General features: G+C 38.8%; 2 protein-coding genes across 3 annotated transcripts in view; one reads left to right on the top strand and one right to left on the bottom strand.

The window, feature by feature from the left end:
• The window catches only part of s100a1 (S100 calcium binding protein A1), a 356523-nt gene that overhangs the window by 189338 nt on the left and 147637 nt on the right, over nucleotides 1-19548 (top strand). The window lies entirely within an intron of this gene.
• Nucleotides 10758-19548, bottom strand: part of atg5 (ATG5 autophagy related 5 homolog (S. cerevisiae)) — a 43189-nt gene continuing 34398 nt past the window's right edge. For both annotated transcript variants that reach the window (XM_074653033.1, XM_074653034.1), the window contains exon 8: nucleotides 10758-14239. In XM_074653033.1, the coding sequence (XP_074509134.1) occupies nucleotides 14103-14239 (137 nt within the window). In that variant the 3' untranslated portion in view covers nucleotides 10758-14102. The remainder of the gene's footprint in view (nucleotides 14240-19548) is intronic.

The raw sequence follows: 19548 nt of genomic DNA on the forward strand, positions 1-19548 counted from the left end.
AGGACATGTTGTTTCAGGCTGGTCTCAAACACTGTCCGTAGCTATACCTACGAAATGTAAGGCTTTGTAATTTGCGTATAGCCCATGAAATCAGTTTGTGTGTAATTAACGTAATTGTCAACAAGGAAATATAAAGAGCGACCAACGTCGCGTAGGGAGGAGGTCGGGGTGGGGTCTAAAATATATATTGTATATACAAATACACACACACACACACACTTGTCTTCAAGTTTTTCATATTTGTCTGCCTTACAAACATGCACACACTTCCTAAATACCTCTGCAAAGGAGGTTATGTTTTAAGTTTGGTTTGTTTGTCTGTCAGTAGGATAACAGAAAAACCAGAGGGCTGATTTTCATAAAACTTGGTGGAAGGGTGCAGCATGGACTTTGGAAAAACCCATTACGGTGGATACACAAATAATTTTTCACTTTCGTTAATGTTGCGAGATAGGTCATGGCCTTGGTGGAGGTTTGCGTTCTTAATGATCTGTTTCTGTGTCACACACTCACACATGTGTGGAGGATGACTGAAGTGACTCAGCAGAGAGCCTCCATCTCAGCATCCCCCTCCTTTCTGACCCCTCCTGTATCTTCACACATGTGGAGCCTTGTTCTTCTTCTCTTCGTCTTCAAACCGCAGCAGCCGGCGTCTCTTCCTGGAGACCGTCCACATGTCGAACACATCATTCCTGCTGCTGTTTGCTGTTTTCTGCACCGTGTTGACCTGGTCACCCAGGAAGTTTTTTATGTGGTTACTGGAACACAGGGGTGGGGGGGGGTGGCTTTGCTTTTGGCAGCCACAAAATCGTAATTTAAATGCTTATCGTTAACTAGCTCACTGCTACTAAGAGTTGGTCGTCTCAGACATTATTACACATGTGGGTTTTACAGTAACCAGGTTTATGAACAGTGGCATTCATTTATATCCTTCCATTGCAGCAATGTTCATATATAACACACTGTACATATTGTGCTACTGTGAACATTTCATAGCTTGATTATTGTTTCGACCCTCATGGACAGGCTCTTCCTGCAGGTGTCTGGAGGTCGGAGTCAGGTCCTCAGGGAAATTCAGCTGTCCTGGTCTGATAGTACTTAAACCAGCAGCCACTCTGCCTCTGGCTTTTGTTTGCTTTGGTTATGTTTGGTTTCTTTGCTGCACTATAAACCAACGTCACAGCGCATTTTCAATGCAGTCATGTGTCACTGACAACAGCAATGTTGCATACACATTAATGTGTAGTTTGTTTTCTATCGCATTCTCTTAAATTAAGTCCTGTATTCGCTCCTCTTTGTTTTCTTGAGTGAGTTATGCAACATTATGTCATCCCAGGAAACAGTGTTATCTCAATAATGAGTGAAATAAACTGTCTTCACGCAGCATTAAATTGTACTTTTAAATATTTGTGCTTCTGCACAACAAATTAAAGGTGGTTGAGTCACAGTGCTTGAGTGCAACCACCTGTTGGGGTCATACAGAGACAAAAAGCAAGCCCCTTCCTTTCTTTATTAGGTGAAGAAAAACAACACTGCTGTGCTCAGTGAACATGGAGTTCTTTCTTCTCTTATCTGTTTAAAAGGAATAATGATGGTAATTAAATACAAAACTTTTTTTAAATAAAGAAAAACATCCTCAGTAGAGTGCAGATCTCCGCCAGGTGTGTCTCCCTATCCTCTCCAAAACAAAGAAGAGTTGAATCTCACTCAGTTGTTCCTTCCGGCTCCCTTACAATCAAGATGGCGGCGAAGATAACAAAAACAGGGATTTATTCATCTCGTGTCGTGCCTAACTTTCGTGGATCATAAATTATCAGGTGTGGAATTAACCTGCAGGTATTCTGCACCAGCCGATTGCTGGAAATGCCTTTTGCTACAGATGGAAATGAGCTCATAGCTAAGTCTGGTACAGAAGCTGTGCACTGTCCCTGTCCAAATAAATACTGAAGCAGTTGTTGATCACTTTCGGCCCCTACCTACCGGTTAAGAGGAGTGAGGAGTCGGTTAATGACGGTATAAAAAAGTCATTAAAATAGGTTTTTCAAAAATTGTGAGTCACCACAACCACGAGAGGTCATTGAGCATGCAGTCATAAAAAATATCAGTATCAATATCATACTACTGGGTCCAGTAGAATGTAAGATTAGCTGTGGACAGACAGATGTATGCACATACACGACCAAACACATTATCTCCACACAGGTTTACGCCAGGCAGAGATAAGAAAATTATAATTTTTCCTTGTGTCTTCTCATAATTCTTTTGTATGATGGTTATTAATTTCAAGGCAGTTTATCACCATCATATATTGGGTTGTTTTTTTTTGCATGGAAATAGACATTAAATGCTCTGTTTTGGAGGTCCAATCACAACTTTTCAGACAATCCACATGAACGTGTTAATAGAGCTCAAAGCTGCAGATTGAGTCAACAAAAACATTTCACCTGTAGAGCAAAACTGTAAAAGACACATTGATCCATTATTGCTCTTACTTATTGCTGTATTATAAATGTTGTCATGATGTCATCTCAATGTAAGTCGATTGGTTCGGGCCTGAGAAATGCTAAACAAGCGCTAATGTCGGTCTGAACACGCGCTTAGTTCGAGACAAATACCAGCCAGTCAGGAGCCGCTCAGCAACACACTCACACCCAGATAGCGAACTTCATGTCCTAATCCTAAGGCTACGGCGGAAAGGGACACAGTGCTTATTAATAATAGTCTGTGTGTGTGTGTGTGTGTGTGTGTGTGCGTGTGTGTGTGTGTGTGTGTGTGTGTGTGTGTGTGTGTGTGTGTGTGTGTGTGTGTGTGTGTGTGTGTGTGTGTGTGTGAGATCAAAGTGTTAAGGCTCGCCAGACCCCATCATCCACATCCTCCTGTCATTCTCTCTATCTGTGAGTCCGTCTCGCTCTCTTCAGCACCTGCCTATTAAAGGGCGGCAGGGTTAATAACAGGTTGGTCTCTGTGTGTGTGTGTGTGTGTGTGTTTGACTGGAAACGACAGAGCACCTCCAGGAAAAAGAGAGAGCGTTTCGGTTGTTTTGTTGTTCTGACCCCCTGATTACGTGCGTGTGTTGAGTTTCTATGTACATGCATTCAATCATGCAATGTTGGTATGTGGACACCCGTGTGTGTCTTGGCTTGAATTTTTCATACTTTGGCCGAGGTTTCTTAGCACCAATGAGGGGACATCTTAATGTTGCAGCATTCAGAGCTCTTTCGGAAGTTCTTCCTTTTCCTGTTTCAACCAGCCCATTCACATGAAAAGGTGTACAAATGTCACGATAATGCCCGAGGCATTTAACGTACAATAAATACACCTTTCTTGATTTCTGCGTGTCATTTGTACGGCATGTCTCCTGTACTGACTGCAATGTAAACGCATCCGCGTATACATGCTACAGTAAGAGTTAGTGACGTAGTATAAAAAGCCTGTAATGTATGTGTAATGTTGTGATAATTATACGCCAACAAACACAGGACTTTTAACCAGGAGACCCGTGTTCGAGACCGCTATTGATTATTTTGTAAGTCACGTTACGTATAAAGGACGGCAAACGCCACAGAGGGAGAAGGTTGTGGTGGATGTTTTGGTCTAAAAACTCAGGAGTTCGTGTCATGTGTGAAACCAGAACTCAACGTTGATTTTTTTGTCACGTGACTTCCGTACTGGAGTTACAGAACTTCCGGTGTTATTTTAACCCAGACCGTCATCCTTTCCTAAACTTAACTAAGTAGTTTTGTTGTCTAATCCTAACCAAGTCGATGGTTGAAGGTTGATGGCTGGAGTTGAAATTGACATGTGCATCATGTGTTGCTGGACATTCGTAGGAAAACGCATGAAAAATATGTTGTTGAAAGTCATGCTGAGCGTCACGAAAATAATGGGAAATTCGTGTCTATGTAGATGAATCAAATAGATTACATTTTGTAACTATTTCACGGACTGCCGTGAGACTGCCGTGTTGGAATTCCACAAACTTTTGACCACTTGTGCACTCGTGTCTATGAGGCTGGAGGGGAAGTTGGGCGGTTTAGGGGCTTTATTGCAAAGGGGAAATTTTTTCTTTGAGTGAGAGAAGAAGAAAGTGAGGAGGACAGATGGAGAGGAAGACAAAGAGACATGGAAGAGCGAGAGAGGGAGTGATTGCACTTTTTTACAAGAAAAAGAAGAGCGTTAAAGAAAGACAACAGACATTTAATGTGTCATATGAGCGTGCGTGTGTGAGCGGTGAGAAACGGAGAGAGGGGGAGAGAGTGAACTGTGTCCTTTGAATCATTACAGACTTCAAAGACCGTCGCTCTTGTTAAAAAATGGACGTCCATCCCTCCATCCGCTGAGAGAGAAGAGAGACAGAACCACAGAGGGGAGGGTTGGTGTTTGTGTGTCACACTGCCAGGAACAGACACAAAGAAACACACTTCTGGTTTGCTGATTGTTTACTGGTTTTACTGGAAGAAAAGAAAAACTCTTTCCTGACTGAGATCTCATCGATCAGCAGTTAAAATGACTGCATACACATTATTGTAACATGTAAGAACGTTTGATGGGTATCTTCAACTTTCGGTTTACAGACCGAGGGCTGTACTACAGACTTTAACAAACTTAGATTTGTCCATGAGCCATTACAATTAATCTTAATAGTGTAACCAATGTAACCACTGGTACGATGGAGTGATATCTGTTTAGTGACTAATCAAAACGTGATTGTTTTTTTCAGTGTGAAACACAAAAAATCATGTTGAGACAGAAATGATACTGAACTCCTCTTACATTAAAAATCAATTATCTTAAAATGTACAACATGTGGGCTTGAGACAGAATCTGACTCTGACATTAAAACTGTGCCAAATTTGATTGAATTTTCTTTTACATTTAGTTCACATTTATCCGTAATGCCATTGTTTCAACAGTATTTCACCACTATATTTAAATATGAATGGTTCCTATCTATTTGAAATATAGTCATTGAAACACTGTTGAAACGTTCACTTTTTAACCAAATTTATCCCAGTTTAATCCTAGACGTCACAATGTTTTTCGGCTCAATTGTTTGTTTTGTTTTCAAAATAAGCTTCCATCTTCACAGGAATATCTATGAATAATGTATGAGAACGGCCTGGTATTTTGCTGGTTCAAAACACTTTTGATAACCAAAAATAGCCCGTACTGTACCATTCACTGTTCCTGAGAGACTTTTAAGATAATTGAACAAGTAAAAACACACAAAACGACTAGAAAACATACAAACGTCTCTAATATTAAACATTAGTGTGACACATTTGAACAGCTTAATGAGGATCTATAAGTGAAAGGCGAGGAGCCACAGCATGAAGCCTGCTTGTGTTTACTGCAGTGACAGGAAGAAAAGAAAAGCTGGACTGCCAGTAAATTGTTTAACAACTAATCCCTCTCATTATCCAGGTTACCTCTCAGTTCAACACGACTTGGAACGGTAGATTTTAGAGCTGAAGAGGAAACCAAACAGCCACCAACTGCCGATGCAAAATATTTAACTGTTATTAATCGCATGAGTTTCCATAGTTAATCGCACATTAATCGCAAATTAATCACACATTTGTTATCCGTTCAAAATGTACCTTAAAGGGAGATTTGTCAAGTATTTAATACTCTTATTAAAATGGGAATGTGCAAATATGCTTGCTTTTTGGAAATATATGTAATGTAATGTAATTCATTACTGGAAATCAATTAACAACACAAAACAATGACAAATATTGTCCAGAAACCCTCACAGGTACTGCATTTAGCATAAAGATAAAGATGGCAAACTCAAGCCCAACAGGGAACAACAGTTTTCATTGTGTCAGTGTGCTGACTTGACTATGACTTGCACCAAAACAGCTTGGGATTATCATGAAGTGGGCATGTCTGCAAAGGAGAGACTCGTGGGTACCCATAGAACCCATTTTCATTCACATATCTTGAGGTCAGAGGTCAAGGGACACCTTTGAAAATGAGCATGCCAGTTTTTCTTCACCAAAGTTTAGCGTAAGTTATTTAGCCTCCTTCGCCACATGGTGGGTACCAATGGATTCCTTAGCTTTTCTAGTTTCATATGTTACCAGTATCTTCACTCTAGCTTGGAAACTGAGCCCACTACAAATGAAAAATCACAATACTGCCTATAAGAAATCAATTACGTTAAAATAAATTTGCGTTAATGCGTTATTATCGTGTTAACATTGACAGACCTATCCAAACGTATGGCCATCAAGTATTACCATCACTCTTCTAAAATGTTAAAATCTGGGATTTAGAGATTGAAGTTGAAATGTTATGGGGAAAAAGTTGTACATTCAAAAATTAAGTTGAAAATTTACTAGAAAAAAAACGTTTTTGCAAAAGACTTTTTTGCAACAAACACAATATTTTTCCCTAAACTTAACTTAGTGGTTTTGTTGCCTAAAGCTAAAGAAGCCTTTTTGTCTGTGTTCAAAATGTAACGTTTCGTTCAGTTTTACAGTGTGTTAGAAGGTGTTGCTCCTCAGTTTCTTTTTCACTTTTATGACGTAGTAGGCCCCTATTGAGCTACATCTATGATGCTTATAACGACCAATACTGCAGATTTAATTAGCTGATAACAGTCAAATCGGGTGCACACCCACTCATAGGAACTAGATGTGGATTCTTGACATCTGAATGTGATGACTGACATTGATTCATGTTTCATTTAGTCTCAAGGCCCAAATGGGTTCATCGGGGACATCAGTGCAGTTTAGTTTCACAAAACTAAATGTTTTGACAAATTTTGTAATGCTTTCTGGAAATGAATTTAAAACCAATTTTACAAACAAAGACGGAAAAACGAAAGAAAGAAGTCCACAGTGATGGAAAGGGGTTTTGTTTTCCACTTTTAAAGCTACTTCAGAGAAACTTCAAAGAGAAAATTAGGGTACAAAATGTTAAATGTCATAATTTTAAAACACATTAAAGGCCTGGAAACAGCCTGAATACTTACTCTGGGTACATGAGTGTGATTTATTTGTTACACTACATGTAAACAAGCATGTCTAGACAAAGATGTTATAGTTATAGTTATTAACACTAATTTATTTTCTCTCCATTACTCTACTTTTGTTTTTCATCTCTCTCCTTCCTGTACTGTGTATCATCATATTAACATTTCAGATGTTTTAACAGCAGGAACACTCTTACAGTATGTTGTCATTTTCACTCGTCGCACATGTTCCCTCAGTCCCAGTCTGCGTTGTGTTATCTGCGTGTGTTTGTGTGCGGCTTCGGAGGGGGAACACACTCATGACTTCCTCTTCATCACTAATCACTCTCATCTGTTGATCTTCTTGATCTCGGTCTGATACACAGCAGAGCCCCCTGAGACGCATTAAAAGCAGAAGAAGGTGTGTGCGTGTGCGTGCGTGCGTGCGAGTGTGTGTGTGTGTGTGTGTGTGTGTGTGTGTGTGTGTGTGTGCGTGTGTGTGTGTGTGTGCGTGTGTGTGTGTGTGTGAGAGAGAGAGAGAGACTGTGGTTTCACGGAATCAGGCAGGACAGTAGGGGATTGAGTAAAGTTGGAGGGCATAGTTTGCGGTCTGAGCTGATGGTAAAAGTGTGTGTATGAGAGAGATGGTTTCACGGAATCTGCAGGAAATCAGTTGTCCGGTAAAGTTTTGTCTATTCTTGGAACAAACAGTTTGCAGTTGTTATGGAGACGCAAACAAACTGTTGATGAAAACCTTCCTGAAACTAATTACACTCTGACACAAACTAAACAACTGTCCCCTCTGTTGTTTGAACCAAAGACTGTAGTCTATATGAAAAGGTGACGTGGTCACGTCACCCATTGGTTTGTGGACGACGGTTTTGAAGCCTCAAGTTCGGCATTTTGGCCGTCTCCATGTTGTTTTTTTGCAACCAGAAGTGACACGAGAGGGTGGAGCTGAGTACAACCGAACACTGAATAAGACATGTTTTGGTGACTGAAATTTTATGATTAATTTTCATAAACTGAAAACAGAAGGTGAACGGGTAAAAAGTTCTAAGACGAAAACACAGACAACTCCCAGACCGGACAACGCCGTGGTAGCGACCTGTCAATCACAAGGTAGCCATGCCCTAAAGCATACCCTGCTTTATGGTCTATTTGACTCTAAATTGGACCATAATTTACTAAATGAACATCATGCTGTATTGAAGAAGACTTGAAATTAGCAAATGAGACCATAAACTCATGTTTACAATGTTTACTGAGGTAATAAATCAAGTGAGAAGTAGGGTCATTTTCTCATAGACTTCTATACAATCAGACTTCTTTTTGCAACCGGAGGAGGCGCCCCCTGCTGGATATTAGAAAGAATGCAAGTTTAAGGCACTTTGGCATTGGCTTCAATGGTTGCACCTGGTTTAAACCTACCTGATATGGCGGGTGGCTTGTCAATAGCGCAGTACTGCACTGGTTAATGACAGTCCTACCTCCAGTTTGGGAACCCGCTGACTTACTAAGACGACATAACATAGTGTGTTCTAAAACACTGTACAATAATTCTGATCTTTTTTTGCTAGAAACTGGTCAGTCTGATGAACCAACGTATGTCGGCTTTTCAACACAGACACTCAGGGAGAGAGCAAATGCATCCCTGCAAACAATTTACCTTTGACTCATTCCATCCAAACACCTCACTGAGCATCTCACTCTCTCCTCAGTGTGGCGTACAGTTCAGGGGTCGGAAGAAAGGCTCGGGAAATCCCATAAAAAAGTGTGTGTCAGCGAGATGACAGAGTGAGACAGACTCTTCATCACTGCGTCTAGAGCTGCAGTGTGTATACAAACACACACACACACACACACACACACTCACACACACACAAACAAACACATACCGTACCCCACGCCGAGCTCTTGACTCAACACCATAAACCCCGCCGTCCCATCATGCTTGGCGGCAGCATAAGCGGTGAGGAAGCCTGACGTGATGACATGATGTGTGACATCACTCACCCAACATATATATACACACACACACACACACACACACACTTTGAATTAGCAGACTGGCAGTGTGACAAGAGACGAGTGTGTGAGAATTCGTACACACACACACCTGCAGGGGGGCTATAAATGATGTCTGTAATTATGCACACACACAAATCACACACTCACACTGCTGTACAGTTTGATTCCGCGAAACTGAGCTTGCTCACATCGAGACAAACACACTCGTACACACACATACCTACACACACACACACACACACACAGGCAGCCTGAGGCCTGTCTGACAGCACAGTTTAGTGGTCTCATTAGCAGCTGGTGGAATGCCAACAGATAATTAACCAGGAGAGATGAAGAGAGAGAGGGAGGGCGAGTGTCAGCAGTAAAACACATAAGAGAGAGATGTACTTTATGAGATGGATAAAGTGAAAAGACGGTAAAACACCAGAGGGGAAGGAAGCGGACTTTGTCTGTTGGTTCAAACTCCAAAGAACAGACTGTAACACATCGTAATAACCATCATTTATAAATGATTTTACTGTCAACAAACAACAAAATGATACTTAATAATGTTTAACAATTATTAGTAATAATATAATTTATGTTATTTTATCATTAGTTTGTGTGATTTGAATAACAATTACATTCTGATTACATTAGTATTTATAAACAGTTTATTGTTGTACACATTATAAAATAGTATTTGTTAATAATTACCAAATGATTTGTAAACCTTTAAGAAATTGTTTGTATAACATCTATAAACATTACATAAACCAATTATTAACTATTTAACAAGGTATTATAATCTTCAGTTGCAACTTTATAATAATCATCCAAATAATGTTTATAGATGGTTTTACAAACCAATTATTAACCATTAGCAAAGTTACAAATATCTGTCTATGTAAAGTTTATATGTTTTACAAACAATTATTTCATGTTTACAAATTATATCTTAATCATTAACAAATACTTATATATATATATATATATATTAGTATAAAAAATGCTATATGTGCAACAATAAACTGTTAAAATAACAAATTATAAAATTACAAATAATTAGTGAACATTAACTATAATTTTGTTGGTTGTCAACATTAACATAACTATTAACTAAGTTTAATTAAGTATCAATTTACCATTTATAAATGATGGTTATTATAGAGTGTTATTGAACAGACACATTCACCATCCAGCTAATCACGACCAGAAATTATTATATATATATATATAGTTTGTAAGTCAATAGCATCATAACATTTAAAGGATGGGTCCATTATTTTAGTTTTTTTTTTAGGTTTTTATATCATCCTGTAGCTTTCCAGCGGTGTTTCTTATGTATTCAAATCCAAACATTAAAATGTTGGCCCCAGTTTGTATGTTTTAGTGTCAAAATGATATTTTCCCTTCAAGCTCTTCTAAAAACTTTTCCCCATGTGATCTGACGTAGGTTTCTGCATGATGACGTAGTGACATATGTATATATACATCCTTATAGTCAGTGTATTAATGTTACATACAGTAACTTAGATGGCGGTCGATATTCTCCCAGTTTAGAGAAGCCGACATGAGTTCCACTAACATACTGTATATATAATGTATATGAAAGCTACTTCCATGTGATTAAGGAGAGTTCTGCCAACTTGACTTTTTAAACAGAAAGGTGTCTTTGACTGTGAACGGAAAAGTAAAATGCTTCTGGTGGTGGTTCTGTGAAATGTGTTTAAGTACATATTATACAGTTTTTGTCTTCACAATCAATAACTAGATTCCCTGACAATTAAATATTTGAATCGCTTTTATTTGAAGTCCTTCTGGATAACAGAGTAATTTTATTTCAGTATGAACAGATGTAAAAAACAAAAAAACAAAAAGAAGACAAGATGTTGATATACGCTGCAAACTTTGTTAAAAACACACTGATTCATTTTGGTCTCAATAGTAAAGTAATCCAATCTGGGCAGCCCTCAACTACAGCTGGTGTTCTGTCAAAAGCCAGGTATGATTTTGCCAGTTTTGTTTCCGTCCACAAACTCAAATCTGACAATGAAAGCACATGAAGGACATGTCAAACAACTGTGCCCCCTCCAAAAGCCTGCAGACTTGATGCTAATCGCGCCTGCTGTCTCATTATCGAAGCCGAGTTCTTAAAAATGAAACAAAACCAGATGCTCATTTAAGTTTGGCTGCAGACAAAGAGGCTCGAGCCAAACCTGACAAAAACAGACAGTAAAACAGTTAAACTGTGTTGTATTGATGGAGAGAAATCAACACCTGCTATTGAAAACACATGTGGAGTCTTTCTTTTTTTCCCATAACCCCCCCTTTGTTTTAGTCTCATAAAAATAGCTGGTTCACTCTCAAAAGACACCCCGTGAAAATCCTGTATCTCCATCTGTCTTCTGCAAAGATAGCGAAACAACAAAGTTAAAAACAAAGAACATCATGACACCTTAAGTTCATCCATTTGTTTTGACAGATCCCATACATCAGACCGGCACACACATTCCCCTTTTGGGGGAAAGAAAACCGAAGAGCCCATAGACTTCAATGCAATTTGACGTATTTTTGGATTGTAGTTTTGATAAGATCATATGCATTCATCTCTTGTTATACAAACATTTGTTTATACGCAAAATTACGCATGTAAAATAATTATTTAGCGACCTTGCCTGAACCTGAGCGTTTGCGATACCTTAATAAATGAAGGTTGATCGCCGCCATGTCCCTTTATATTAGTCTTCCCCCGTCCAACACAGTGGCCGGATATTGTTTATCCAGAAATCTCTACCTATATGATTGAATCCCGTTAGGCTCAGTGTTGTCTGTAAATAACCAAACTGTTAATAGCCAACTGTTTGATCTATATACTAAGATTTAGTTGGAGACGACAGTCTGATGCTGCTATAACGTTAATGTATGACTGTATTACTGCGGAGATCAGCTTTTTTGGATTTATTGATGGTGCAACCAACTACACAGCAACTCTTCGGCCGAGCGTTATTACTATTACAAGTTTGCTTAAAGTAGAAGTTTCAACTTCTTCTGTTCCCGTCTATGAGGGACATGGAATTGTTTTCCCCCAAAAGGGGGCGTTGTCATGAGAGCTAACTCTGGATGACGTATTGCCGGTCTGACGTATCACAGATAGAGGAGCATGTAATCATTAAAGGACAATTCCAGTTTATTTCAACAATGAAACTGAGATTTCTCTTTAAAATGAAGATGATAAATGAAAATAAACAAAAATGCAGTTATGCTGTTTTTGAGTTAAAGCTGCAATTTAATGCTAATTCAGGAACAGTACCAGATGAGCACACATTTGTCTGCTTGTTAAGTTGCCTTTTCTAATAACTTAAAAAAAATATGACATGCTTATCTCAACAGTGGTACCAGGTGCTCAATCCAAACCAGACACCAGAGGCCTGTACTACGAAGCGAGTTCAACATACCCAGGACATCTTCTCGTTATCTGGCTTAACTAACCCAAACAACTGTGATCCCGCTAAGATCTACGCATCGGTTAAATCAACCCAGGATTTCTCAATCTGGCTAAGAGCGCGTTCAAAGGGGCGGTGTTTGCAGCATGTGACCAATCACAAACATGGACAAGTCTACTGTCTGCAGGGCTGCCCATTTTACAAACAAAGAGCAAACTATATTATCAGACAAATACGAAAATAACCCATAATCCAGACTAATAGTAACAGAATTGAAGGTGCCAAATGCAGGAAGGAGAGCTGGCAAAAGAAAAAACTGCCAATGTGTGAATGCGTAAATTAACAGACTTATTAATTTAATACTCAAAAGTCAGATATATTTGTCTAGATGGGGCAGTAATATTGGCCGCTTTCAAAACAGAATGGAAGAATAGATTACAATACATTACTCCCTTTGACAATGACGTGGCTTTTATGACTATTTCAGCCTTCTTTCAGCTGCGTCCACAACTCCGGCGGTGTGAAACATACTTGAGAGCAAGTAAAACAAATAAACATAAAAACATGGTTCAAAGTGGTAAGCACCTACAGTATACAGCCAGCTGTCCTTCCTGCACTTGTTAGTTTAAACTGTGTTGCTTTAGACTGGATTATGACTTTAACTTCTTCATATTTGTGTAATATTATCATACGATATGCGCATCGAGCTCTGATTGGCCAGTAGGCGTGTGCTTTATACGAGTTGATCTCTTATCTCGAAAATAACCTGCTCCGGAGCAGGTTAGGTGTTCAGCATAAGTTACCATGGCGATCTCTACCCCGGTAAGAAGTGAACCACCGTCGTAGGACTGAAAACCCAGAGTAAACCCCGAAGTTACGTCGCTAACCGCAAATCCTGCTTTGTAGTACAGGCCTCTGGTGTGCTGGGATCATTGGAAATCAAACGTGTCGGTCACTGCCCTCAGAGCTCCAAAACAGCTCATCCTAACCAACAAGAAATCTTCTGTAAGAAAAGTCAAAAACAGAGCACCAGAAGTTCCTGGAGAGTTTTTGGAGATGACAATATAAAATGTTTGCAGGCTGTGATGTAAACTCAGTGTGTGTCCAGACGTTTTCTGCAGGGACGACGAGGATGGCGGTGAAAATGCATGTACGTGGCAACTAAGGCAACTTCAGCAGGACTAGATACGCCTCTCCCCAAATCCCAAACAATCGTGTCTCCCTGTCGACAGGTCAGTCTTTATCTTGGGCTAGACAAGGAGGAAAGATGTATGGCAGGATGGAAAAAACAAGGGATCCGTTCACCTCCTCTCCTCCCATGGAGATGTTTGTTTGTTCGGAGAGGAGCTGCTCATTCAGCCAGAGGAGGAAGAGAAGATCTTCTCATCCTTTCGTCCTATAAACAAGTTTTCTGAGGGGAAAGGAGGAGTACTGTAGTAGTAGTAGTGGTGGTGGTAGGAGAAGTAGAAATATAAATAGACAACAAGATGGAACCGGAGGTTTGTTAACTACCTCCTTCACATCCTTTTGTTCATCTTCATCAATAAGATTCTGCTCTTCTTGTTAAAGAGTCTGTTAGTTCAGAGTTCCCACCGTTTAGCGCTACCGCTTCCGGAGTTACCCAGCCGGCTGGCGGGTCGGCAGGTCGGTCGTCACGGTGACAGTGAAGTGCGGTAGGCGTGGCCTCAGTCAGAGGGGACGGGGATGACGCAGATGTGCAGGAAGTTGTCGGGGTGGCTGAGGTGTTCGCTGAGCCACTGCAGAGGCGTCTCCAGCAGCGGTTCGATACCGTGAATCACCACCTGGTTACGTTTCTGCTCACCTGGATGGAGAGAGAGAGAGGAGAGAGAGATAATTAATTCATGATAATTAGCTAGAAGCATCTTTTAAATAATTTCTTAAAACTCACTTTTACGGAAAGGCCTACTTCTAATTCAAACAGCTTAACTATGCTGTGCCATGTTTTCTTGTTTGCTATATGTGTTCCTTTCGGTTTGTTGGTTTGTTTGTTTGATTGTCAGCAGGATTACGGAGACAATACAGGCCCGATTTTCATGAAACTTGGTGGAAGGGTGAAGCGTGGGCCAAAGAAGAACCAATTACATTTTGGAGCGGATCCAAATTTTCACTTATGGAAAAGGCCTTGGCAGAGGTCTGCGCTCTTTGAGTGCCCTTCTAGTTTATTCTGTTTTCTGTTCTTTTATTTTTCCCTTATCTCAATATTTTATGTATGTCTATAAAATTATTATTATTTTACTGTAAATTGTTATTTTTTTTCATAGACTAGAACTTGGTTTGTGGACTACCGTTTTGAAGCCTTGAGTTTGGCTTTTTAGCCATCGCCATCATGTTTTTTTGGCAGTCGGCATGTTGTTTTTTTGCAACCAGACATTTTTAGGTGACCAAAAAGGTTATAATTAACTTTCATGAACTGAAAAAAGACGGTGAAAGGGTTAAAGTTCTAAGACGAAAACATGGACAACTCCCAGATCGGACAACACCGTGGTAGCGACCTGTCAATCACAAGGTAGCCAAGCCCTAAAGCATACCCTGCTTTACGGTATATTTGACTCTAAATGGGACCATAATTTACTAAATGAACATCATGCTGTATTGAAGAAGACTTGAAACTAGCGATAGACCGTAAACTCATGTTTTCTATATTTACTGAGGTAATAAATCAAGTGAGAAGTACAGTCATTTTCTCACAGACTTCTATACAATCAGACTTCTTTTTGCAACCAGAGGAGTCGCCCCCTGCTGGCTGTTAGAAAGAATGCAAGTTTAAGGCACTTCAGCATTGGCTTCACTTTTCAGACCCCTGAGGTAGCCCACTGTTTTTTTTTTTTTTTTTAATTTAGATTAGAAAAAGCATAAAATGGGAGAGAAGAAAGGATTGAAGAATGAAAAGACGGTAGACAAAAAGACAGCACAGAAATAGAGAGGATTGGAGGGAAAGAGAGTGATATGGATAGGAGGAGGAGAAGATAGAAAAAGAAAGCGAGGAAAAGAAAGAAAGAAAGAAGAGCAAATAAGAACCAAAAGGAGATGAGAAACAACTAAGACTTTAAAAATGGTAGAGAGAAGAGGAGGAAATGAGTAAGTTCAAAAACAGCAGAGGGAAGGAAAGGAAAGAAGAAAACGAGAGGAGGAAAGGCAAGAGCATGTAAAGAGGAAAGAGGTAGAAAATGAACGTCAAAAAAAGAGAGATTAAAGAAAAGATAAAAAGACAAAGATGGAGGCATGGTGGAGAGAAAAGAGGAAAAGAGATGGTTACATGAGGTGAGAGAGACCACATCAGACACTACAGTAATACCACTGCTGTGGTGAGAACCAGAGAGAGTAGCAGTGTGAATGTGTTCAGTTCTGAAGAGAGTGACAGTTGAATGTTTTTGTGTTCGTCGTTGACAGGATTCGAATTTTTAACTTTCACTCTGACAGTTTGTAGTTTCAGGATGTGTGTGTGTGGCTATGATGGCCTCCTGTGACTGACCCCGCCCACCGCTGAGAGGCCATGACCGCAAATCGTTCGTTACGAGCAGTGACTTTCTCGACCTTCCGGAGTCGTGTGATTTGCAGAGAGAACACCGATAATTTAGTGACATTCAGGGAGCCTGCACGTTTTGAGCTACAGTACTTAGATTTAGGACTTTCTTTTAACGTAAAAACGTCAGAAAAACACGAGCAGGAAGAGTCAAATGAAAGACACACTAGAGTGGCATTATGGGAAATGTAGGATCCAGTGTTTTTGGAGCTTTATCATTAGTAAGGACTAAAAGTCAGGATATTTCAGCCTCTGCTGCTTCGATTTGAGAAAAAAAATCAGTGTCTGTCAAGGCCTCCAACTTTGTGAACTTTGTGGTGGTGTAGTCCTTAAATGCTGGAATAACTAAACTAAATTTGAAAGGCTAAATGCCAACAAATATGGATTGAAGCAGAATATTTCGTTAGATAAAAATATGTTGAGAATTTTGGAAATGATTACATCCATCTTTTTTCAATAAATTTTGGCTTTTTAATTCTACTAATAATATATACCGAAATACCGAGTTTAAACAGAATGTGGCCTCCTAAGTAGCAAAAATATATATTTTTAAATAGTTTTATATACAGTCTTTTGTATAAATTATTCAGTACGTGTGTTATTATGATTGTACTTATACATTTGCAAATCTAATTTTGACAACCTCAGAGCAGACAAATCCTGGCCCTGTGATCTTTGGCGCCCCCCAAAGGGGGGCCCGGGCCCACGTTTGGGAACCACTGTAATAGAGACATGAAATGCCCCAAATATAGTTGAATGAATGAATAATGAATAAATAAATAAAAAGGTTTAGAAAATAAAAGCCTGTTAGAGGATGCAGAATTCAACGTGAGTGGTTTAATCTGGCATCAGAAGAAGGAACTTCAAGAAACCACAACATGTTTAAGACCTTTAAAATTCAATTTGGCAGTAAAATGCTGCTTGTTACTGTAATCAGAACCATAGCTTTGAATTAAGATAATGAATTTCACACATTTTAAGACCTTTCCAGGACTTGGAGACACCCTGATAATTGTTTAACGTATTTTCAAAAGTATTATTTCTATATTTTACATACAGTACTTATTTGAATAGTTGGTTGGTGTACAGATATTGTTATTTAGACCTCCCTCCGTGCTCTTGAAAATTAAATACACAGGTATCTCATGCTGAAATTGATATGATATGACAGCTGAGGTCAAGATAATTTCCTTTAAAAACCATATTAATTTTTTTTTAAAAACAGGTTAAAGGCCAGAAGCATTTAAAAACAACCTGGACCAGGTTATCAACATGTTCTAGTATTGAGCATCAGATGTGAATTCCTACTCACAGTGACTTAAATGACAGTTTCCCTCTTTTAGTTTAAATTATAAAAAAGTACTTAAAATGTACATATTAATAATTTAATCTAATCACTAATTATTTTGTTTATTGTCATTTTTATTATGAAAAATGTGCAGGTGAGGTAGTTGAACTTCTAATGCAAATCGGTCTGTTTAAAGAAACCTAATAGTGATTTCCTCTGTTTACATTTTACTTTGGCTTCACTAGAAACCTGTCAAAGTTCAGCAAACGTTCACCTGTTTAAAGACAAATAAGAATTTGATCTCACCTCCAGACTGATTCATGTTTCAAGATAAATATTTTTGCAGTTTTGCAGTGAGCGGGGCGGAAGGTGACAGATGTTTTGTCTGGCTCGGCTGTAAAACAGAAACTATACTTAACATATTCATTAACATGAAAACAGTTAATGCAGCTGTCTTCAGGTTGTTTGGTAGAAAAATATTGTTTAAGCTTTAAGGTTAGGTTGAGTTTAAAATATATATTCTTTTATTTCTATGTTATTTTTTTTATATTTTAGGATTTATAAGTGGCTTTCAGCTTCTGTCTAATTATGACAACTCTATCTATGTAATCAGGATGTGTGCGTGAGAAAAAGAAGGTGATGGGCCTTTTCCCGTCTATCACTCTTGACCTTACACACACAGACACGCACACACAGGTCGTGCTCATTCAACACCGAGTGCGTGACATTATAGTTCCACGTAATATCAGGAGGACGGTTGAGACAGAGCGTCAACCGCCGGTCTGAGAAGCGTCTCCACCCTACACCTGCTGACTGGCTGGCAAACAGCAGCGTGCACGAAACTAATGTCAGGAAACAATGCAAAAAATGTTCTCAGCAAAGGCTTTCTTCTGAAAATTACAGATGTGCACATTTAGGCCAGAGGTGGGCGTAAGAGGTGGGCTGCCTCCTCTGGCAGCTGTGGGAATTTAAAAGAAAATTAAGTAAATATTGTTAATTCATCAGTTGTACCAATTGTTTTTTTTAACTAAATGTTGGCATGTATAAGACATAACAGAGTGGCTGCTGGATTTCAACATAAACCAGAATGTGTAATATTTAGCAGCTGAATTGATATCTTAATATACTGGGACAGAAGTAGATCATATGAGGCTAAAAGGGATTAGCTTCTGTAGGAGGATTTAAAAGGAAACTTTAATTTAACAGCTGATTTAACTGATGTTTGGTGACTGCAGGCTGTAGATATGTAAGCAGAAGTTGAAAAGTGGACTGATTTATTTTGCTGAATTAAAAAATAAACCTTAACTGTGTGATTTGCCACAAGGTACATGCCATGCATGGAGTAAACCAGTCCATTTAAAGAATTTAAAAAAAAAAAAAAAAAAAAAGATTCAAAATAAAATAAATGTGTAACAATTATTTTGGTGCTGGTGGATTGAAAAAAAAGAACATTCTGTCTTAAATTTACTCTCTAAATTTATTCTTAACTAAGAACTGTTGAAAGAGTTGAGACGATTGAGGAGTCAAGGTGCAGTACTAATTTGCATTGTTGGTTTACTGCACTAAAACCACTGAGCCACAAGCTTGAAAAAAAAAATACACCAGCTAAAATTCGAGCTATCACTGTACTGATGCCATTTCCTCTCGACTGACAGGAGTCAGTATCTTGTTATGTGTTTTGAAGCGTTATGAATATCTAAGGCCGTTTCGAGTCAGAGACTAGAGACTGAATATTTTGAAGAAAGATATCTGAGAGTTTAGGAGTGTGAACTGTAAGAAGAGCAGGAGCGTTACATGAACTTTGAAAGAGGGAAATGATGAAATAAATGAAGGCAGCACTAAAGGGCAGAAGAAAAAAAAACAGTCAATGTAAAAGCATGGTTATTAGTTGAAGTATACTGAACAGAGTAGGACCTTCAATTAAAGTGTAAGCACTGAAATAACTAATTTCAATTTCTGTTTTTTAAACAAAGAAGAAACAGATTTTTTGGTATTTGATGTGAATGTAAAGAAAGCAAATCAGATGTAAAAAAAAAGAATAATAATAATAATCAATGCTGCAAAATTCAAGGTGAAATGGATTTGTTTTTTTAAATCCACAAAACAGCACAAATATTAAAAAAATTTTAAATTATTATGTGAAAGTGTAACAGACGATGAGTTCAAATGAGCCGATAAACACCGAGGTCAACTTGAGTGAAATCCTGAGAAAATGCTCAGAAGCACAGAAAGTAAAAGGTGTGATCCTGCCTATATGACAGCAATAATGAGAACACACTTTCTCTGGTTCACACACACA

The sequence above is a fragment of the Sebastes fasciatus genome, chromosome 12 (genome assembly GCF_043250625.1).
Source record: "Sebastes fasciatus isolate fSebFas1 chromosome 12, fSebFas1.pri, whole genome shotgun sequence".
Lineage (NCBI taxonomy): Eukaryota > Metazoa > Chordata > Actinopteri > Perciformes > Sebastidae > Sebastes > Sebastes fasciatus.